This window comes from Ammospiza nelsoni, chromosome 16 (genome assembly GCF_027579445.1).
Source record: "Ammospiza nelsoni isolate bAmmNel1 chromosome 16, bAmmNel1.pri, whole genome shotgun sequence".
NCBI lineage: Eukaryota > Metazoa > Chordata > Aves > Passeriformes > Passerellidae > Ammospiza > Ammospiza nelsoni.
Window position 1 is genome coordinate 12,750,781 of NC_080648.1, and position 22,513 is coordinate 12,773,293.

A 22,513-nucleotide genomic window follows, 5' to 3' on the forward strand; every position below is an offset into this window, starting at 1 on the left:
TTTGCAAAATGAAAAACACCTTTATTTTTAAACTCTTTCTTTAAAAACGTATTTGTAAAAGTTTACAGCATAAAAATAATATCTCATGGCTATAAATGTGACATAGTACAAATCCTACAAATACAACTGTAAACCTAGAAAAGTGTTAACTCTTTGGTACCTTAGTCTGAACTCTGTTTTTCCCTTTGTCCTCATGGTGACTTTGACAGAGAGCATGGAGATAGGTGCTGCTGCTGTTCAGAAAGGCTGCAGAGGAACAGTGTGATGCCAGCAAGCCAGCACAGCAGATGGGGAGAGGGCACACTTTGGGCAAGATTGGCAGTTCTGGTGCAATCAGTCCATGAAGGAGGAAAGAAGAGGAATGACGGGACACTGAAGGCCTCCCACCCCAGGCAAGAGTTCTCTCTCCAAAGTGCTGCTGGAGCAGATCCCCTGCCTTTGCCAAAGCCAACCAAATCCACCCTGGCCTGTCCCAGAGGGTTCAGGTCTCCAGGTGAAACATGGGAATGATGCTGGTAGCCCAACAACCCATCTGCTGGGCTATGAAAAGGTATTCTTAGCAATATCTGGCCTGCTTTGGGCAGGTGCTGCAGATGCCATGGTGCCTCCAGTGTCACACTCAGCATGCAGGCAGGGCTGGGATGTGCTGCAGCAATGCCCTGTGTGGCCCTGGAGCTACCCTGGATGCTCTCTGCCTGGCAACCACCCAAGGCAAAGGATGCCAAAAGGGTACTGAGGGCCACCAAAGGGCAACCTCTGTGCTCTCCAAGTGGGAGCACATCCAGGCTGCATCCAGGCTCCCTGATCATTTTGGAACCTGAGCCAGGCACTGAGCCCAGCCAGGGCTCCTCCTTGCACATGTGTGTTGGAACAGGGGCTTTGTCTCCTTAGCACTCTGTGAAATCCCCTTATTTCAGATCTGCCAGCTCTGCACAGACCTTGGGCTTCCTCACAGGCAAGCCCTGAGTGCTCAGTGCCCTTCATTTGTGGTGCTGTCTCCCCACAGCCCAGAGCCCTGGCTGGGAAGAAAGAGAAGAGCTGCTTCTCACTTCTGGCTGACTTCCCCTGGCCGCACATCTGCACTGCACTTCTGCCCCATCCCCGTGGGACCCTGGCACAGCCCCCTTGGCAGGTGAACAGAGACAATTTAGTCACAAGTAAAGTCCACTGTGCTCTAGATTTCACACAACACAAACAAACATGAAACGTGACACTCGCACTTAAGGGAATAACACACAAACTGAGAGGGACAAAAGGATTAAAACCTGTGCACACATCAGTCTGAGGAACACCTAAATGTGGAAAGAGACACCAGAGTGCTGCATTAGTTTCTGGGATACACATATGAAATAGTGACTGGCAGTAGGATTATGCATATACTGGTTCTGATAACAATGTAACAGCTGTAGAGTAAAATATAATCTACAAATAAAAAGATATTGCACTAGAGATGGGCCCAAGCTGTGGCATGTGTTCCTTCATGGGGGGCTCAGTTTGGGCCAACCTCTAAACACAAAAAACACACCCAAACAAAAATACTGATTATCAAAACAAAAAACCCAGTGGGATCAATTCCCTTCAGAGTCTCACTGGAGAAATTATGGCTACAAAACTGATGGGCCCAGAACAGGCAAACCTTTCTCCTGGCCCTCACCTGCCAGGCCATGCAGGGACTGGATTAGAGAGAGAGGGAGCGTGGGGCTGGATCTGTCATCCCTAGCTCTGCCAAGCCCTCTCTTGGAGAGATGCTTAGGAAAATATGTTGGCTTTGTCCAGCTGCCAGCTTGTCCCTGGCTGAGAAGGTCTGGTCACTGCAACTTGCTAAAGGTGCTGTGAAAGGTTGAGTAAGGACAGGAAAATACCACAAAGTGCAAGACTCAGCCCTTAAAATCACGGGCCAAGGGCAAGTATTTGGTCACATTCCTCTGGAGTGCAGAATGTACCATTTTGCAAAGTCTGGCATACTTACTTTAAGAAGGAATAGGGAGGTGGGAGTAGCATCCCATCAGCAGCCAGAACAGATTTTGATGCAAATCATAATTGCAGTAAATCTACAAATAGGACAAAATGCAAGAGGCATTCAAATGTTGCTAATGCCCAGCTAATGGGACAGGACACCTGAGCTCTCCCAGCAGGGAGATCTCCCCTTTCAGAACTCTGGAAACTATTTGATAGCGGGAAATCAGTAATTTAATTAGCAATTAAATCTGTACAAGATGAAGTTTAGAACAGGATTTTTGAAATAAGGAAATGCCAAAGGGAAAGTGAGAAGGTGTTAATAGACAGAGAAATCTTTGGGCTGAAGGTAGGTAGTAAAAGTAGCTCTCTCAGACTGTTCTGGTTGCTAGAAGTATCTAATATTTTTATTAGTCAGTCCAGCCCAAAAATAACAGTTTGTTAACAAAATTTGCTGATGACCCAATGTCTGGAACATGAGGGAGTAGCTTGGTTAGAAATGCTGCAAGTGTAGAAAGACGTAGGTGCCTAGATGGGTCAGAGGATGACTCCAAGCTCTCAGTATGTTGTGGCTGGGAAAAAGCCAAAATTATCCAAAGCTACACCAGGCAAGCTGAGACCAGCACAGGCCAGAGCTGTGTGAGGTCTAGGTTTGACCTCACCTGGAGTACTGGGTACTTCTGGTCACCTTTGGTAGAGAAGGGTGAATTAAAAATGGAGCTGGTGCAGACAGGGGCTATTAGGATAATCTGATGTGCCATCCTCTGGGCTCAAGTTGCAGTAACACAGATCCTACCAAGCACCTTACATGTCAAAAAAAAAAAAAAAATCAAGTGATCTGACCCAAAGGATCTCATAAATTACTGCTCCTCTGCAGTGAGGATTATTTAATGAACTGTGGCCACAGGAGATGGCTCCTTCATTACAAGCAGGAGGAACAGAGGATGGAAAAACAGTTGTCATTCACAGTATGTTTCCTATGGATGGTGGGGAATCTGACCACATAGGCTGAAAATATCCTCTGCTGGCTGCCAATAAAAGTGCTATTTCTTATGTTCACATTTTACCAAGGACATCAGCCCACAAAACACCTACTCCTCCTTTAGCTGCATAAATGGCAGAACCGGAATGGTAGAAAACTTTAAACAGAAGCTGTTCTACTGGGGATTTCTGACAGAAGTTCCATATTTTGAAAAGAAAATTAAATTCTTAGTGACTCTGAGGTGGCAGAAGCCCAGCAAGATGCTGACTGAATTTCTGAATTTGTAAACCTGCCTGTGCAGTTCCTGTAGGATGCACAGAGAGATGTGCATGAGTAGGGCAAGGAAGAGTTAATGGGAGCAGGGGACATGCAGTGAACCAGAGCTCTGTGTGAAGTGAAACTCATTTCAGAGAAAAACCTTCTGTCTTCTGTGGTGTCAGAGCTGTGGTTTGGGGGGTCCAGCTTTCATCTCTGCAGAGGTGGGGCTCACAACTGATTTCCAAAGCCTGGTGTTCCTCCTGCCTTGGGTCTGCTCATTCAGTGCCAACTGAGAGCACAAGAAGCCCCTGACCCATTGGTGAGAAGTGGGGAAGGAGGGCAGAAGCAGGGAGAAGGTCTGGGCCCGTTTAGTTTTCAAAACACTCTCCAAGAGAGGGGAATCCTCCCCAATTCCTCTTGCCCTGCTTGGTTCTCTGTGACATTTCACAGCCCTGGCAGGCTGCAAGTGGCTCTGACTGACCCCAGAAGGTGCCAGGGTGTGAGATACAGTTCAGCTGTGACCAAGGAGCTTCCCAGCCACTCTCCCTCTCCTTCTTTGGAGCTATGCCTGGGTTGGTGTTCTGGTATCCTTATTGCTGCCCATAATCTTGCTGTGACTCAGGAGGGAAGGGTGAGCCCTCCCATCCTGAGAAGGGGTGTTTGGGTGAACAGTTTATCAAAGGTGAGCCTTTGCTTCCCAAAGATAAGGCACAAGGATTCTGCAGCTGGCGTGGTTATATGATTTCCCAGCAGATGAGCTGGCTGTAGTGGCAGTAGATTAATGAATAACCATATTGCTTCCTTATACTGGCCCTGGCTAGTGGATTAATATATTTGTTCCCTTTAAATCTTCAATGGAGAATAATTAGCTTAGTGTCCACACAGACAACACTAACAACAGTGACTGCCCTCTTTGCTTTATAACCAAGTCATTGTGAGGGCATTTGGAGCTCCTGGCACGTCCCTGGGGCTCCTGGTGCCACATTGGGCACAGAAGGGTGTGACAGCCTCCAGGTGGGTGCAGAGCTGTGCCCCAGAGCTGTGAACACCTGTAGTGCTTGTGATGCTCCATCCACCATGGAAGCACTGCCAAGAGAGGAAAATGGGAATTCTGTACCTCCCAGACACTGGCTGGCCTCTTCAGGCTTGGAGGAGAATCCAATGTGCTCCTGGCCTCCAGCAGCTGAAGGTTGGTGCTGCAGGTTCTCTACAGCCCAGCAATGGGCTCCAGGTGGATGATCTGTCCCAGTGGCATTTCACAGAACCACAGTGTGGCTGGTGCTGAGACCATCAGAGAAGTGCTGGTGCAGAGGAGACGAAACTCTGTGCCATGGAGGAGGAAGAGGCTGGAATGTCATCTTAGCAATGCACAAAGTGGCCTCTTGTGGAGATCCAACCACGTCTTCCACTTGAAAAGGTGTTGGTCTGTGAGATGTCTCCCTCCTGCAGTGGTTTGGTCACTGAGGAGGATGTGGCAGTGATGTAGAGGGTGTCTGGCATTGAGCCACCTCTTTTTAAGGGGGAAGGGGATGACAACGGGGAGAAGTCTTTAATTCCCCAACCAGCACTGAGAGACAGGAGGGAAGGAGGAATGCTGGGACAGGAGGGGATGTCCTGATGTACAAGCACAAGCATGGCTCTCTGTGACATCTGGGTCAGCCCCCTCAGCTGGCCTCTCCATAAGGAGATGCAAAGTCAGCCCAGCTCTGACTACAGGAAACTTTCCTCCACCTCTTGGTGTGCTGTGGTTGGCTCCTGGCAGCCTGGCTGTGGGTCAGATTCCTGCTCCTCGTCCTGCTGGAGGCCCAGAGGGCTGTCACAGGATATTGTAGATGATGTGTTGGCCTCGTTCAGCATAGAGCTGAAGGGAGACAAGAGGGAGAGAGAAATGAGTGTCTTGTCTGTCCTGGTGGGAGAGGATTCCCAGAAACTGGGAAGTGTGCTGAGTTCCCAGCAGCCCCACTCTGAGTAGCTTCCCCCAATGGAACAGACCATACCAGGTGGGTCTATCCAGCCTTCAAACACAACACATGGCTGGCTGGGTTCTACAGAACATGGTTCCCTGCCTGCTCCCCTCCCTATGAGTCAGGTTGCTTGTCCTCAGCTGTGCTGGCTGATGTGCAGGGATGTGACACTGTGCCCTATCTTAGCTCATGTCCCAGCTCGTCTGGTTTATCCCCATCCTTGTGGGCTCATGCAGGTCACAGCACCTCAGATGGGGTGACACTGCCCTCCTTCTCTCCCAGTACATCCACCCATAGTCTGTGCTTCAACAGAGCATCCCCATTTTCTCTTGAGGTCCCCGTTTCAGATTTGGACAGCTGGGGGAAAGGACAACGCTCAGGAGCAATGTTCTCACCTGGCCCTGCTGATGGAGGCCTCCTGGGGGAGGTCAGGGGTCCCCTCGGGTTTGGGGTCGGGAAGGGGGATGATGTAGTCGTTCTCGCCCCCGTGCTGGTGCACGGCTGTGTACAGGATGTGGCTGCTGGGGGAGCTGGCAGCCAGGCGGGCGTTGTTCAGCACGGGAACCGCGGGCCTGGTGCGCACGACCGCGGGGTGGTCGCTCTTCATGAACTCCTCATCCACCTGCTGGTACCTCTGCTCCCACAGGAGGGGACCAAAGAAAGGGAGAGGTCTTGTGAGTAGGGAGAATGCACTTGTGATGGGTTTCCTTTCCCTGCCTGCCAGGTTTTTCTAGAGGGGCTGGCATCTCCTAGCTGGGTTCAGCTTTCCTTACTCCAACAAAGAGAAACCATGAACCTTTCTTAAGGGAGAGATCAGTGGCACAACTTCACAGCTCCAAAATACCACATGGTTGGGGGCAGGATTTTGATCTCCTCCCAGTTCTGGTTTCTGCAGTTGCTGAGTTACCAGCTGCTGTCTGGCAATGCAGTTGTCTCAGCAATGTTCCTGGGATGCCCAAACCCTCTTCACTGGCTGCTCCAACTACTGCAGCCTTGGTCACAGCAAAACCCTCTGCCATGATGAATGCACACATGTCACAGTGTGTGTTCCCTGTTCCCTCACTCTCCATGAGGCTGCTGACTTGCACAACCTGACCAAAGACTCCCGAAGAAAGTCCAGACCAGACTAAACACTGGTCTCCAAAGCCTGACTGAGGGCCCTCACCAAGGCACTGTTCCTCTTCTGTCCCTCCAGCACAGGGTCCTTTGGACATACCTTCCTGTAGCAATCCACCAGGAGGTTTCCCATAAGCACCACCAGCTGTGAGAAGGACGGCCTGATCTCAAACTTCTCCTCCCAGCACTTCTGCATGATGCTGTAGCTGCCAAGAGGGAAGGGAGAGCACTGAGTTAGCAGGTGAGGAAAACAGGTAGAATTGCTGCTGTGGCATGTAGAGCACATCCAGGGGAAACACATGCTGACAGCACTTACATCTCATCAGAGGCGTGGGTGGGTTTGGACATCCGATAGCCACGTTTGATGGCATTGTAGAACTGTTCATTCATGGGCAGCTCAGGGTATGGAGTCCCTCCTGGGGGTAAAGGGAGAGCAGGAATTAGGCTGCAGGATTGCCTGCCACTCTCCAGCCAACATGCATTTCACACTAAGGTTTTCTTATTTCTTTACCTTTCTTGTTTCATTTCACTTCCAAATGCAATGTGAGCATGGGGAAGAAGGAGACAGGGAATTAAGTGCTACTCTGACTGGTAAAGTAGGGACTTGGGGTTAGAAATGCATTTTTGTTGTTTTAGAAGGGATCCTGCTAACATGCTATCAGAACTACAGACACCACCATGATCTCCAGGGCACTCACCTAGGGTGAATATCTCCCAAAGAAGAATCCCAAAAGACCACACATCACTCAGGGTAGTGTAGAGGTTGTTGAAGATGCTCTCTGGAGCCATCCACTTAAGGGGCAGGAAGGTCTAAGAGAGAATCAAAAATGAAACAAGAAGAGATTCAGCTGTATCCACAGCAGTTGTTTAAACAGATAAGAGCCTGACACCGAAATTACAAGCAAAGAAGACCCTTCAGATCTGCCTGTGAGTCCAACACATCTGTTGACATCTGCTGTCAGTCAGTTCTGGGAGGGACCAGTGGCTTCTTTCTTTGTGCAGAACAGACCCAGCAGGCAGGAGGAAAGAAGGGATGTGCTGTGTCCATTTCCATCCCAGCCTGCCGTGATGAATGCACACATGTCACAGTGTGTGTTCTCTGTTCCCTCACTCTCAAGGAGGCCACTGGCTTGCACAATCTGACCAAAGACTCCTGACTTTGGAAACCTGAGGCCAGGCTGGAGGAGGATAAGGGATGACCAGAAAAGATAACATCCAGCTTATTTTCTGTTCTTACTCACTCAGAGTAATAAAAACGAAAGCCTCACTTGTCCAGCTTGTATGCAGAACTGGCTGCTGCTCCTGGGATTTGCTTGCACAATGAATACCAAAATAATCTCCAGGAAGGATTGCAAAGGGGCTCAGTTTCATTTCCCATTTTGGACAGGAAACCAGCTATGTCAAGGCTGGACTGAAAACCCCAACCCCTCTTTGGGGGGGTCTCCCTGACCAAGCTCTGAGTACCTGTTTGACAGCACGTGGGAGAAAGCATGAGAGAGCTTTGCAGAACTTTGCAGATTAGATAAAGGTTGGGTTTAAGGCACGTGTCTGCATTCTCAGCCTCAGTTTCTCTGGGAATTACATGGCCTGTTTTCCTTGGGATTGGAGATTCACGAATGCCTCAGGGCTGGAGTGGAGAGGTTGTTGTTAAAATCACAAGGAAATGCTTTCTGGCAAAGCTCAATTACAGCCTTGTCCTCTCCTGCATGAAAGATTGGAGACATCTCTCTGGAAAGTAGCTGCTTGCAAGAAGACACTTCTTCTTAACTTGTGGTCTGGTGGTTAGAGCAGAATCCTGTGAATCTCTTCCCAGAGTGGTCAGTGAGTCACTACAGCCCTACCAAGCTGTCCAACCTTGCCCTCCTCCTGCCTGAGGCTCAGGACCACACTCAGAGCTGGCAGGGTGCAGCACTGCTGCTGTGATCAGGACAGAGTACAGGGGACAATCCTGAGTTTTGCTACTTCAGGTTCTTCTGTAAAGAGCCAAGAGATGTGAGCAAGCAATTCTGCTACTTGACAGTGTGCAGAGCCAACAAAGTGAAGGATGGTTGGCTGTTGACATCATCTCCTGAGAGTCCTGCCCTGTCACCACCTCTGGGCACACTGGTGGACAGGTGGCTCACAGAGGGACTATGGAGGGGGTGCCAGACCCAGAGCCCTGGGAAGAAGGAGCTTGCAAGGCTCACACTGGTACTCACACTGCCTTTGGAGATATAGTTGGAATCCCTCATGATGTCCCTCGCCAGGCCAAAGTCACAGATCTTCACCAGCTTCCCCTCACAGATGAGGACATTCCTGGCAGCCAGGTCACGGTGCACACACTGCAGGGGGGACACAGAGCACTGTCACTGTGAGGAGCCTTCTCACAGCCTGAGAACACAGCCCAGCTCCAGCACCAGCCCACAGCTGGGGCTGCAGGAGTCACCTCACATCATTTCAGGTGTCTCCTTCACCTCTAGGGACAATCATGGCTCCACCACCAGCAGAGCTGACACATTTTTGCTGTTTGCCTGGACTGCTTCCTCCATGACAGCATCAGCCATGCAGATCCAGCAGGGGAACCTGACCACCCCAGCAAAGAGGGGATTGCCAGGGCTGGACCCAGCGAGGGGATGTGGTGGGCTGGGAGGAGGGGGTGTCTCCATCTCTGTTTGGACAACCCAGCCCAGCAGCCAGAACACATCAGAGTTACACCAGGCTGGCTTGTGCCTCCTAGTCTGCCAGCATGTTGGATGTTTTCTCTATGAGCAGCCCTGACTTTTGCTGTGGGAGCACTGACCATGCACTTTTAGGGATCAGACTGTCTGGCTGGGGGCACAGAGCCAGGAACTTCTCTCTGCATTGATGCCATTGACTCCTTCTGTTAGCCCTGCCCTGTGTGATGCTTCACACAATCCAGCTATATTACTGCCTGCCCTGAGCTAAGCCAGACCTTAGGAAACTCCAGAATCTAGTCCTCCATGGTGGCTTAATTTCCACTGAACAAGCATTTCTGCTGAGCCCTGGGGTGCTCAGAGCATGCAATGCAATAAGGGTGTCTAGGAAGAGTAGTTGCTGTGCTGCAGAGTGTCTGGTGCTTTAGCTGCCTGCAGGCTGTTAGGCCATCCAAGTAAACAGGGATGATATAATGCCACAGCTGTGCTGAATACGGCTCAGGAGGAGCACAGAGTCAGGGAATTTGAGGTCTGAAGCTCAGTGTGAGCCAGGGTTAGCTGTCACATGCAAATATAGTCATGCTGATCTCCAGGACTGTGTTTCCAAAGGGAAGTGGTCAGCAGCTCTTCAATTGCACAGCCACTTATCCCACAAGGAGTTTGGCACGGACAGAGGGACAGTGGGAGGAAGCTGACCACAGGACATGGCAGAAAACACACTGCTGGCCACCACCACTACAGACCAGCCAGAATACATACATTTTTGGAAGCCAGGAACTCCATCCCATTGGCCACCTGGAAGCTGAAGCCCACCAAGTCCATATAGCTGAGGAGTGGAGACTCATTTATCAGTGTCACCCGGTCTGTCCTTTCAGGAGCTGGAGGGCAAGCAGAGATGGACGTTGGTGTTACCAACATCAGAGATGGATGTTGGTGTCACCCAGCACACTGGTGAGCCTCCCAGTAGTGGAAGGACACATCGGGGAATGCTCTGCCTCCAGAAACAAAGGGACACAGCTGGGAGCTCTCATTGTGAGGACATTTAGCACTGCTTCTGGACAAGTTCCAGAAGTGACTTTTGCAAGCAAAGGCATCCAGCACCCAAAGCACAAGCACCTCTCCCTCCTGCTGTGGCCAGGCTATTACCTGAGGGGGAGTAGCTGTCCAGCTCATAGGGGGTGCCATAGTTAGAAGATTCGATGTCAGCGTACTTGACTTCACCCTTCATGTCAGACATGGGCACATAGTCCAGGGAGTCATCCTTGCTCATGTCCATGTAGCCCCCGTCACTCTCGACAGACATGGAGAGGTGGCTGTGGGGGGAAGCAAAGAGGCTGCTCAGACCCAGAGGAGAGGAGGAGACATGAGGGCTGGGGGCAATGATTTGTGAGTCTGAAACTCCCAAACCCTCAGCCCCAGCACTGAAATGCCCCACATAGCTGGCAGAGAAGCCCTGCACCATGGATGAAATGCTGTGCAAATGGAATAGTGCTTAGGAAGATCTCAGCTGCCTTCAGGCAGAAAGGGCAGGGGGGAGCTGTAACACTGCTCTATTTCACTATTGTTTTGGTATGTTGGAAGTGCTGCTTTCTAACTTCCCAGGGGAACATTGCTCTGCACTGCTGTGCCTGCATCCCTTACAGCTGGCAACCAGATAAAGGACAAAGGACCATTTCCCTTTCCTTGTGACACCTCTTGTGCAATTGCCCTCCTTGTAGCATTTCTCCCTTAGGCTCAGTAGCAACTCAACCTGCCCTGGAAATGCAGAGCTGAGATCTCCAGCGGTTAAGACATGCTGGAAAACCCTGTGTCTCTGCACTCAGTGCGTGGCTATGGTTATGCAAATAAAGTTAATGATGCCAGGAAATATTCCCAACTGGCACGGAGCAGCTGGCAGGTGTGCTAGCAAACTCAGGCTCCAGTTTGCTAACTCCTTGCTGTCAGGAGCTGCTTGGAGGTCACTGGTCGGCACATGTCTAACAAGGTAACAGAGGAGCCAGCTGTGTCCCAGTGCTGGGCCAGCGTTTATTTCACTGCTCCGGAGAAATGCAGGATCCTTCCTGAGAGTACCAGCCTCCTTCCGTGATGGGGCTAGGACGGGGCAGGCAGCAGGGAGGAGGAGAGAGCCGCTTTCCCGTACCTGTGCAGGCAGCAGGGAGGAGGAGAGAGCCGCTTTCCCGTACCTGTGCACAGGGTCCTCCTTGGGGGTGTTCCCGTAGAGCTCCGCCTCCCGCCGCGCCTTGTCCCCGCAGGCCTGCAGGAAGGTGTGCTTGTTGCGGTGCAGGTAATCCACCAGGTCCCCGTAGCGGCAGTACTCCGTGATGATGTAGATGGGTCCTGGTGGGACACAACGCCTGCATCAGCCGTGCCTTGGCCACCCTGGCCGTGAATTTCACTGCACAAGGATATTACCAGACTGCACGGTGTCAAGGCAGGGCCAAAGGGAAAAGCCACCTGTCTGGTACTGAGCATTTTTTGGCATTTGAAATTTGTGTTTGTGGAGGGAGATGAGGGTTAACTGGGCCTTCCCAGTTTCAATCAGGTTGGAAGAAAGTTGTTCAGTGTCCTACATGGCTTTCTTAGGAGAAGGTTGAATCATTTGGAACCAAAAAACAGGAATTACTCTATCTAAGGACAGTTGTCCTCCTAAGCACAGCCCAGAGAAGCAGAGACAGGGTGCTCAGGGCTCATGTACCTCCTTTGGTGCAGGCCCCCAGCAAGTTGACGATGTTGAGGTGAGGTCCCAGGTGGCTCATGATCTTCAGCTCGGACATGAGGGCTTGCTTCTCACTGCTGCGGGCTGTGGCTGTAGGGGGGAGCCAGCGTGAGCAGCAGGGCAAGGAGGGGACAGTGTGGCACTGACTGCTCCTGTAGCTTTAGGGTGGGGAAAGGAGGAGAACTCACACTTGAGCATTTTGACTGCCACCTTCATGGTGGACCGGGAATGGCTCAGGCCATGGGCTGTTGCCTCCACCACACGACCAAAGGCACCAGAGCCGAGAGTGCGTCCTGCAAGGAGACAGCCAGGAGGAAAAGTTGGCAATGCTCTAGAGGAGAGGTGAGGAGAGGAGCCTGGAAAATACAGCTTCTTGTCTGAAACCACACCAGCATTGCTGCAGTCATTTTGGTGGGCATGGACAAGGCCACGAGCTATGGTGTTTGGGTTTGGGGCTGGTTCCCAGAACTGCCAGCTTCAAGGTGGAATAGCCAGGAATAATAACATGCTTAATGCCAAAGGGGGAAGCTGGCCTCCCACCATGGTCCTAGATGATCCCCCTGTCCCAGGACCACATCATATCTCCAGGGGTCTCTTGGATTCTGGGTAGGTCCCTTTTGGATTATCACCCCCAGACAGCCAGGACCTCAGGAATCCATCAGGGGGACTGCAAAACCTTTACCTAACACCAGCTTGTCCCTGGGCACCTCCCAGGTGGAGTCATAAGGGAGCTGCATGGGATCCACATAGATGTACTCGTGCCCATCAGAGCTGACCGACTCAATCACCTTCCAGCGGATTTCATAACGAGGTTTCTGGAAAAGGGAGCAGAGGAAAATGAGTCATCTGAGAGGCTGGGAGTCAGAGAGGGTGTGAGGGATGTGTCTGGAGCCTTTGGTCCCTACAGCCATTGTCTCATTCCCTATCTACCCCAGAGATGCCACGGCCACACAGGAACTGATGGAGGCCCATAGATCCCGGTGAGCTGGGACATCATCAGGCCCAGCCACCCCAACCCTGGGGTACCACTGTGTCAGCCTGGGAACACTCTCCTCTCTTACCTTCTGCCACAGCACAATCAGGATGATCAGAGAGATCACAGTGAGGACCAGCAGGGCCAGGATGACAGAAATGATGACCACCTTGAACGGCAAGGCTACAAAGAGAACAGGGACAGCAGTCAGACCCTTCCACTCCTGCATGACCTGAGCAGACAGGCAAAGGAGGGGAGAGGAGTGCAGAGAGGTCCCCACACACTCCTCCCCCAGACATTGACCCTGAGCTGTTCTCTGGGTAGGGACAGTCTCCTCCTGGGCACACTTTCCCAGCACCTGCAGCCCCCAGGGATGATGGGGTGATGGGTTGTTACTGCCTCAGGAGAGGTATGGCCATGGGAGCGTGAAAAGATCTAGAGGGGCTGTTTTGCTTGGGGGAGAGCTGTCAGCCATGGGCCTGGGCTGAGACCATCCTTCCTCATATTTGGGATGTTCAAGTCCGTGGCACCATCTAGTGACCTGTGGGCTAACAACAAGGCACTGGGGACCTGCTCAGGCACTCCTGTCCTGCCTCCCTGGAGAGATGACCCTGCCAGTAGGGGGAAGAGCATATCCATGGCCATTGGACATAAGGGCTCCACACTCTCACTGGAACAATCTTTTCTGTTCAACCCAAAGGAAGCTTCATTTGGGACAGAAGCACCCAGGTTTCCAGGCTGGCGGCACAGAAAGGTCTGTCTCCCCACTACTGGCCCAAAACTCGTCTCAGCCCTCACCGTGTGGCACCAGAGTGATGTCCTGGGAGCTGGTGCCCAGGAAGTTGTGCACGGTGCACCTGAGGAGCAGGGGCTCGTGCACCCTGTGCAGCTGCAGGGTGCTGTTGACGCGGTAGAGCTGCCGCTCGGCGTGGTACGAGGCGTTGGTCTGCACGCCCAGCTCGGCCGACTCGTTCCCCAGCAGCCGCGTGGGCTGGCCCTTGGTGCTGCACCTGCTCCAGAGAGGACAAAGGCACCTGAGAGCCAGCAGGCACCACACACCACCAGGGGATGCCCAGGTGAGTGTGCCAGCAGAATGCAATTAAATAACAGCCTGCTATTCTAACAAATAAAAGTGTGGCTGTTCTCATGGCCTCCATCCCTCACTCACCATTTGATGTCGCTGCAAGTAGACCAGCTGATCTCTGGCTGGGGCATGCCTTCAGCAGAGCATGTTACAGTCTGCTCCCCACTGCTGGCACTGCTGTTCTCCTTGAGCTCCACCACTTTAGCTGGCACTGAAACCAAAAGACAGTGGTGGGAATTAATCTTCCTTCCTTACTGCAGGATGGAAGGGGAACACTCACTGGGGAATGTGAGTCTACTGTATCCCTGGCATAGCCTAGGGATGAGGTGGGACTCATCACATCCATTGTGGTTTATTTTTGAAAGGGAACAGCAAAAAGAGTAAGGTTTGAGGGGGTTATGAAGGAGATCTGCCCCCACACAGCCTGACTGGAGAGCACGGTGAGCATGGGGGAAAGCCCAGGACATCACAGCTGTAAAGTCATCTCTACATCTACTACCTTGGGCCAAGCTGATGGTGTCTGTGCTGCCTCCCTGTCCCCCTTGCTCTGAGGCTAAGTGTGAGATATTTCACCCAAGTGTTTTTGTTGCTTGAACACTCTTTCTTTAAGCAAGACCACTCTGGAGCTGCAGCCACAGGAGTAAGGGCTTTGTTCTGAGGGTTCTGCAGCAAAGGATGGTGCCACCCCTTGAGGCTGCTCCTGTTCTCTTCAGCCATGTGTGTGCATGCCCATCCTCACCATTTATCTGCAGATGGAAGGAGATCTCCTGCTCATCATCCTCATTGGAAGCCCGAATGGTGTAAAATCCTCCTTCTTCCTGCTTCACCCGCACCAGCACCAGAGCTGTCTGGTACCTGGGGAGACACAGTCCCAGAGTGATGGCTGTGGGAAGGTCCCGGGGACTGGTAATGCTCCCACCCACCTGAGGAGTGCTCAAAATCCACTCACAGAAAGCTATTCAATCACCAAGTGTGCCCAACCAGCAGTTTGGAGATTCCTTTGTGAATTACCCAATCTCTGCATCCTAGTGAGGAATGATGGGCCCGTACCTGGTTTCTGACAGGTTCCTGCTGGTGATGGTGAACTCGCTGCTGCTCTCCATGGTCAGTGTCTTGTTGTTCTTCAGCCACACAATGCTGGGTTGGGGATAAGCCTCCACTTCCACCTGGATAGTGTGGCTCTTGTGGACCTCAGCATACACCGTGCTGGGCAGGTGGGTGTGGAACTGCACAAAGCCATGCTCTGAGGCAAGAGGAAGAGGGTGGTCAGAAAGGGGAACAGCCCCTCCCTGGCCCTTTGGATAAACATGGATCTGGAACAAAACTCTCTGAACACCCAGAAGTGGTGGGGCAGCTCCAGATCCATCCTTCAGGACTTCAGGCTTGTGTCTGAGGGGATGTGGATGCAGAGCCACACTGGAGCAGAGGAGCTCTCAGGGCAGAAGCATGTGGCTGTTATCTTGTGGAGATAATGGAGATGGGGCAGTTTCCCTCAAACTAGATGAAAGAAGGTCATGATGCAGATGGAAGACAACATGTCTTAACATCACCCTGGCACTGCACAGTGCAGAGGAGCTCTTACCAATACCCTCAAGAGTCCTAAAGGATCACAAAAGCCATGAAGGGAAATTTGGGATGTTTTGAAGCCAAGAAGCAGGCAGGGGTGACATGGGGCGAGGTTTGGCTTGTTGTCATGGTTACTTTGAGCAGAAGTGAGGAGGGGATAAAGCTGGAGGCTGTGAGAGAGGAGTGGGGTCACTCTGGGACATCCTGCCTGGACGCCCACACGGTTTGGTGGCTCTGGGTGTGTGGGCAGCCACGCACCGATCACTTGGACAGTGATGTCCTTCCTGTCTGTCTTCTCATGGTAGCCCTCAGAGACATTGCAGACATAGGTCCCACTGTCCTCCAGCTCTGCATTCTGGATGATGAGGATGGAGCGGATCTCATGAGTGGACCCAGGCAGAAAGTCAGTCACTGGCTCCACAGCCTTCCCTGCCTGCAAAATGGGGACAGGACACATGGTATGAGGAGCCAAAACCATGTTTGGCCACTGGGCTCACAGGGAGGGGGGATAAAGTGGTAGAGTACCCCAGTCTGGCTGCCACAGGACAGGGAACACACACCAGTGAGAGACCCCTGAGACAGACAGTCTTAACCCAAGCATATCCCCATCAAACCTCCCTGTGTGGCAGCAGCAGCAGCATCCCATAACTTCTGCCATGGGATATCACTGAGTGATTGCCATGGCGCATGTGGGTGAAGGCTGGAGCTGCTGCCCCAGCCTGTGGGTGTGGAGCACTCACCTGCTTGCGGGGATAGTCCCAGTTGAAGTTGACCAGCTCGTTGCCGCTCACGGTGCACATGACGGTGACGTTTTCCCCCTGGCGCACCATGGTCTGCACTGCACTGATGGACACGTTCACAGATGACACTGTGGAGAGGTGGAAGAGAGGAAGGAATTATGGAGGGATAAGTGTATTGTAAAAGTAGGACCCCCAAAGAAGGAAATTACTGTCATCTGGTTCCATGGCTTTAGAATGCTGAACGCTCACTTTATTAAAACTATATTATATTACATTATACTATCCTGTAACTATACTACATCATACTTACTTCTAACTACCGCTGAAAACTCAAGACTGTCAGCCAACAGACCTAACACCCACACGTGGATCCAACTGATCCATGAATCAGAACACCAGAATCCAATCAAGCAATCACCTTGGGTAAACAATTTTCCAACACATTCCACATATTCAAAAACACAGGAGCAGCAAATGAGAGAAGAATTGTTTTGATCATTCTTTTCTCTGCTTCTCTCCATTCAGAGGGCATGTGAATACCACATAAGTGGGCACCCAGTCCATTTACCCTGGGTGAACTGGTCCACTGGGAACTGTCTTCCCTGAGGGATGGAGCTGGCTTGTAGGCAAAACCCATTCTCTAATAGAGAACTAAATATTGATCATCAGCCTCCAAACTGATCATCACTGAGGAGACAGGGAGGGAACTTTGATGCTCCTGCCACTGGCCTGAAGAAACAGCCACAGCAGGTGCGCAAGTGTGCTAAGACAATGTCAGCTCACCCTGGATCCTGTAGACATAGAAAGTGTCTGAATCCACCTCCTGGTCATCCACAAATGTCCGGCAGAAATAGGTTTTATCCTCAAAGAAGCCTTTAAATCCCTGTTGTGGATCATATGTAGCTGGGATGGGGTTCTCCACCTTCTTCTCATAGAGGGTGACCTGCATCTGTGGGTTGGTCACACGGCATGGGATGACAGCCTCTGTGTAGCCCGTGATGAAGATGAAGACCTCTTCAGAGGTGACTGCAGGGAGGAAAACCAGGGAGGGATCTGTGGGAGAGAGGGAACTCTGGTTAGAGAATGCTGTTTGGAAGCTTAACCAGGGCTGTTTTGTGCTCCTCCAGGAGTACTCCACCACAGGGCCCTGACTCCATGCCAGTGGGCTGCTTCTTCCCATCCTTCCCTGGGGAAAGTAGAGCTGTTGTGTGCTTGTCAAATGTCATCTGAGGGTGAGAGAGACCCAGCACCACTGAGCACCACTGCTCCCACACCACTTGTCCCAGCACACCACACTCTCCATGAGCTGGCACACCAGAGACATGCCACAGCCAGAGAGACCCACCATGAGGGCTCTCCTGCTATTGGAGAAGGGATCTGGGGATTCCAGATGCTTGGAGACAGAACAATAAGTCAAAGCCCTTTTTTTCCTGGTTGCTAAACTCCATGGAAACCCACAGTCAAGGACATGCTGTCCCCTACCTGGAACATAGATGTAGAGGGCTCTCCTCTCTGCTGGCTCTGGAGCCTGCTCAGGGCTGTAGGTGCAGGTGTACTCCCCGGTGTGATGGCCTGTCACGTTCCTGAGGGTGAGATTGCTGACAAACACACCGTCCCTGTGCTCCAGCGAGGCACTGAGGGGCTGCCCCTCCCGTTCCCAGAGCAGCTCTCTGTCCCCATAGCACAGGAGGGAGAAGGTGCTGTGGAGGCTGAGGACAAGCTCCGTGTCCCCGGGTTCGATGTGCAGCCTGTGGTCCCCAGACGTCACCTCCAGCAGACCTGAGAGAGAAGTGAGACCAAACTGAATTGCTCTGCAATCCACAGAGAAGCACACCTCATGGCGATGGCTTTGCTTTGCAGTGTCAGCCTTTACACTGAAAAATAACTCTCCTGGGTTTGCCTTCCCTAGTGTAATCAGCACTGACAAACCTACGGTCTCCTCAAAAATGTCCTGCCAGTCCAGACCTTGGTGGGTCACCTTCATTCCCTGTACCTCCTACAACCCCGCCTGGAGAGCAAATCAGACATGACAGGATTCAGCAGTGTTCAAAGCAGCCCATGCTGTCTGTGGCAATATTGGGTGGAGAACCCCCAAGGAGGATAGGAGGCAATTCCTTGTTCTTCTGGCTGCCTGTCCACACAGACAGTGTCAAACAGGACCAGATGAGGCTGAAACAATGACAGTTTACAAGAGAGTGAAAAAGGAATGAAAGCAAAAACTTGCAGGAAATCCTTTGGAAGCAATAGAGCAGGCAAGGTCTTCCTGTATGGTTCCCCATGTCTCTCCCAGCTTCCTTGCTTCACCATCTGCCCAGATGTCCCAATGGGGCTGTGACATATTCCCCTCTGGTGTCCCCACAGATGGGCAGGACAGCTGGGGACAGCTCCAGGGACTTGCAGGAATATGAATAGCCCAGGTGCAGCCAGGAGCCCTGGTGCCTTGCTGGGGGGCTGTTGGATATTTGGGATCTGACCAAATGCCCCCTGTGGGGTGTCCAGCTAATGTGGGTTCTCAGGTGTCTGCTAAAGAAGGTCTGAGCACACCTGGCACTGCTGCCTGTGGAGAGGTCTCCTCCTCCCACCATGAAGCAGGAGGGCACCTCACATCCACCCCAGCACAGGACTGAGTCAGCCCAGGGATCTGAGCAGGGACAGATGTGCCTGGGGCACGCTGTGCACCCCAGTGCCTCCCCATGGCACTGCCCCTTCCCTCCCCTCACCCCGAGGTGAGCCCCCAGGATCACACACCCTGCCCAGCACAGCACTCACCAGTGAGGATGAGGAGGCAGAGACACGTCCTGAGAGCGGGGCACGGCATGCTGGGCCCTGGGCTTGGTGTCCGAGTCCTGTCAGGAGCAAAGTGACATGAGCACAGCACTCAGCACAGGAGGGGTCCCTCGGCTCTCCTGGGCAGGGGTCCCTGGCCTCACTTCTCCACCTCAGAAACCTTCAATCTCTCCAGTTTTCAGCCTTTCCCTCCTGGGGGAGTGGTGCTTCCCCCTCATGCTGGATCTGCAGTTTCTAAGGCTTCTCCCACTGGTAAACAGGGATTTTGCTGGAGGCTCCAGCAGTTGTGTCAACTTTTGCTCATCTCAGCTGGAAATGCCTCTCCCCCTCGGCAGAGCCCTGCCTTCCTCCCTCCCTCCCTTCCTCTGCTTTACCACTTGCCTTTTTTCCTTAGTTTTTCTTCCCTCAGTCACTGTGAGATAAAACTTGCTAGAAAACAGATCCCCTTGCAACCCTCCCACATTGTTTGCTCCTTCCAATGAAAGAAAAGAAGCCTTGTCATGGCATTTGGTTGCTGGCTGGGGTTAAACCACAACAAGCCTGAAGAAACTTCACCAAAAAACGAGTTTCTTGTATTTAACTTTTAAATACATAAATTTAACAGAATATCTATGAGGGTTTTTTAAAGTTTAAAGTTTAAAGTTCTTCTAATCAACATTTCTCAAGAAATGTTCTTTCTACAGAGCTTTTCAAGCCCTCCCTGATGCAAAGCGGGAGCCAAAGGAGACGAGGCCAGAGCTCCCTAAGAGCAGGGGTGTCTCCTGTGCATTGGGGTGACAGATACCCCTCCCCGTGGTGCTGCAGGGGTGGGAAGGAGCATTTCTGAAAAGCAAAATGAACACACAGACAAGAGGAAGAGTAAAGGAAAAGGCTTCTCTGTGCCTGGGGGAGATGAGTTCACTGGGGATCTCGGGGATGCTCCTGCATGGGGCTGAACCTCCCACCTCTGCCCAGGCTGAGCTGCTGCCCTGCCATGGGCCCCCTCCCAGGGCAGACCCCAGGAGAAGCCCCCTGAGATGCTGGCAGGGCTCTGGGGAGCTCTTGCCAGGCTGGAGCAGGGGTAGTGGCAATCTGGACCTGCTGAGGCAGCCCCAGGCTCTCACTGAGCTCTGCCTTGGCCCTGGAGCGGCCTCCCGGCCTGCTTGATGTTAAGGAGGAAATGGTTTTTAAATGACGAGCGCTTGTCAGATGTTTTTATTATTCTCTTGCTTTGGCTCAACAGAAGTCTGATCTACCACAAATCCTTCCAGGTCTCCAGCTTATTCAGCAGCGTCCGTCTCCCTCCTCCTGAAAAAATCCCTGTAACTCTTTCTCTCTCTTCGTTTGCCAGAGGGGATAAGAGCACTTAGGGCAAGAGATGGGGGTGGGTAGGATGAAAGGACCGAGGTGAAATTCAGGCTGTAAATGAATGTGACCTCTCTGCACCCACCCTCAGAGCACCGAGCTGCAGAAGAGTGAAGGAGGACAATCTAATCTCTGCCCCCCAAGGCACTGCCATGAGAACAATCACCTTCCTTTCCCCATTCTCCTTTACAGAGGTGTGTGATTCATCCATTATTCAATGTTCAAGGTTGTAAGGACAACTGGGATCCTCTCCTTTGACCCCTCCCTGCCTGCCTGCCCAAGCCAGGTTGCATTCACCACCTCAGCCCCCAGATACCTGCCTGTGAGCCCTAAGATCCTCCCAAGCTCATGCCCAGCTTTTATCTGCCTGTGCAGCTCCCTGGCTGTCACTGCCAGTCCTGCTGCAGCCGGGCATCCCACACAGACAGACAGACAGACAGACAGCTTCCAACCTGCAGCAGCGATCTCTGCAGGGTCACTGACGGGCAAACCCTGCCTGCTGGAGCAGTGAGATGGGCAGGGCTGTGTGTGCTGGGGCTGGGCTGGCAGGGTGATGGAGCTGGGGCCGGGTTAGAAGGGGTGATGGAGATGGGCTGGCACTGCTGTGTGTGCTGGGGCTGGGCTGACAGGGGTGCTGGGGCTGGGGCTGGGCTAGCAGGGGTGATGGAGATGGGCTGGTAGAGGTGATGGAGCTGGGCTAGCAGAGGTGCTGGGCTAGCAGGGGTGCTGGGCTAGCAGGGGTGCTGGTCCTGGCCTAGCAGGAGTGCTGGGGTGGCAGGGGTGCTGGGCTAGCAGAGTGCTGGGCTAGCGCTGGGCTAGCAGGGGTGCTGCTGCTGCTCCTAGCCTAGCTGGGGTGTGCTGGGCTAGCAGGGGTGCTGGTGTTGGGCTAGCAGGGTGCTGGGCTAGCAGAGATGCTGTTCCTGGCCTAGCTGGGGTGTGCTGGGCTAGCAGGGGTGCTGCTGCAGCGAGCTCTGTGAGCCCCGTAGCCTCCGCCTGCTGCCCCTGGCCGCCTGCGCTGTGCTCAGAGCTGGTTTTAATAAAGCTGCTGCTTTTGCAGAAAGGCGTTTCTCTTGGAGATGCTTCCCAAGCAGAGTGGGAGGGTGGCAGCGTCTCGCAGAGAGCGCTGACCTCTCCCTTGTTTGTGTGCTGCGGCCGGGGCAGAGGCACACTCAGAGCCACTGGCTGAGCTCGGTCCTGCAGGAACAGAGGGACAAGGCTGTCCCTCCCTGGCACGGGGACACGTGTGCTTGCACATGTGGGTGAGCACAGGCGTCTCACAAGGGATGCAAATGCACCCAGCTCACTGCCAGCTTTGAGAGCACTTGTTTCTCTCCTCAGTCCCAGCTTTTGTTCTTAGCAGGAACTGTGAGTGCCAGACGAGGAGGAGCAATCCCACTCAGTGGTGCAGAAGCAGGCACCCAGACATTATCCCACCCAGGGACCTAAACACAGGCACCTACACAATGCTCAGTGGCCTTGGGTGACCTCCTCTCACCTCTGTGGGTTAGCAGGGTGCCACAGACTCCTCAGACTCCTACATCCTTCCCACAAGCCAGGACATGAGTATTTCCAAGCCATGGGATCCTTTGCCTTCACCCATCCAGGCACAATCACGAAGGCCAGGGAGCTCCTGCAGCAATGCCAGGTCCAGCACCTTCACTCAGCCCTGCAGCTCTGTGGCAGCCTCCCAACCTGCAGAGCCACCAAGGTGCTGTCCCAGCTCTCCATCCCCATCACCACAGAGCTCCCTCCCTGCCAGCACTGGTACAGTCCTTCCCTCTGCCCCTCTCCAGCTCCTCCATGTGAAGGCAAACCAGTCCTAGCCAGGCAGGGAAAGGAGCCTTTCTCTTGAGCCACACTGTTTATTATTCTAAAGGAGGAATTTGGCTGGGAGAGGAGACAGGAGGTCGGCTGGCTGGCGGGGCTGGCTGCAGCAGGAGCAGGGCAATGGGGTAACACAGCCCCACAGCACACGCAGCCCCACATGCCTGTGGGGTGGCTGTGTCCCCAGGGGCTCAGCTCCACCAGGGCTCAGGTCCTGGGGCCACGCTGGGGCCTGGCCAAGTGCCGTGGGGGAGGCTGGTCCCAGCAGCTGGCATGTCCCTGCTCACCCCCAGTGAGGCCAGAGCTGGGCACTGCTGGACTGAGAGCGTCTGGGAGGGTCTGGAGTCCAAACAAGACACAGATACAGGCAACTGTCCCTGCCTGGTGACACAGACACTGCCTGTCCTTATCTCCCCTCTGTAATCACAGCAGCCTGGCAGAGCAGAGCGGAGTTTGCAGCAGAGATGAGGAGAGCTGAGCCAACCCTGGGGCTGCTGGCTTCCCCAGCTGGCAAAGGAGTGTCCCAGGGCTGGCTGAGGTCAGGCACTG

The 22,513-nt window shown here is 53.0% G+C and overlaps 1 protein-coding gene across 1 annotated transcript in view; it reads right to left on the reverse strand.

Annotated features, from left to right (window-relative positions):
• PDGFRB (platelet derived growth factor receptor beta) overlaps window positions 1-22,513 on the reverse strand; it is a 32,183-nt gene continuing 9,670 nt past the window's right edge. Inside the window, exons 2-23 of the mRNA XM_059483394.1 lie at window positions 18,779-18,855; window positions 17,492-17,788; window positions 16,793-17,062; window positions 16,010-16,137; window positions 15,528-15,702; window positions 14,754-14,946; window positions 14,443-14,558; window positions 13,788-13,914; window positions 13,418-13,629; window positions 12,708-12,802; window positions 12,329-12,461; window positions 11,835-11,939; window positions 11,626-11,736; window positions 11,114-11,267; window positions 10,077-10,243; window positions 9,690-9,808; window positions 8,475-8,597; window positions 6,975-7,086; window positions 6,593-6,692; window positions 6,377-6,482; window positions 5,556-5,794; window positions 1-5,057 (exon numbers count right to left, since the gene is read on the reverse strand). Coding sequence (XP_059339377.1) covers window positions 4,907-5,057; window positions 5,556-5,794; window positions 6,377-6,482; window positions 6,593-6,692; window positions 6,975-7,086; window positions 8,475-8,597; window positions 9,690-9,808; window positions 10,077-10,243; window positions 11,114-11,267; window positions 11,626-11,736; window positions 11,835-11,939; window positions 12,329-12,461; window positions 12,708-12,802; window positions 13,418-13,629; window positions 13,788-13,914; window positions 14,443-14,558; window positions 14,754-14,946; window positions 15,528-15,702; window positions 16,010-16,137; window positions 16,793-17,062; window positions 17,492-17,788; window positions 18,779-18,827 — 3,282 coding nt within the window. The 5' untranslated portion in view covers window positions 18,828-18,855 and the 3' untranslated portion in view covers window positions 1-4,906. The remainder of the gene's footprint in view (window positions 5,058-5,555; window positions 5,795-6,376; window positions 6,483-6,592; window positions 6,693-6,974; window positions 7,087-8,474; window positions 8,598-9,689; window positions 9,809-10,076; window positions 10,244-11,113; window positions 11,268-11,625; window positions 11,737-11,834; window positions 11,940-12,328; window positions 12,462-12,707; window positions 12,803-13,417; window positions 13,630-13,787; window positions 13,915-14,442; window positions 14,559-14,753; window positions 14,947-15,527; window positions 15,703-16,009; window positions 16,138-16,792; window positions 17,063-17,491; window positions 17,789-18,778; window positions 18,856-22,513) is intronic.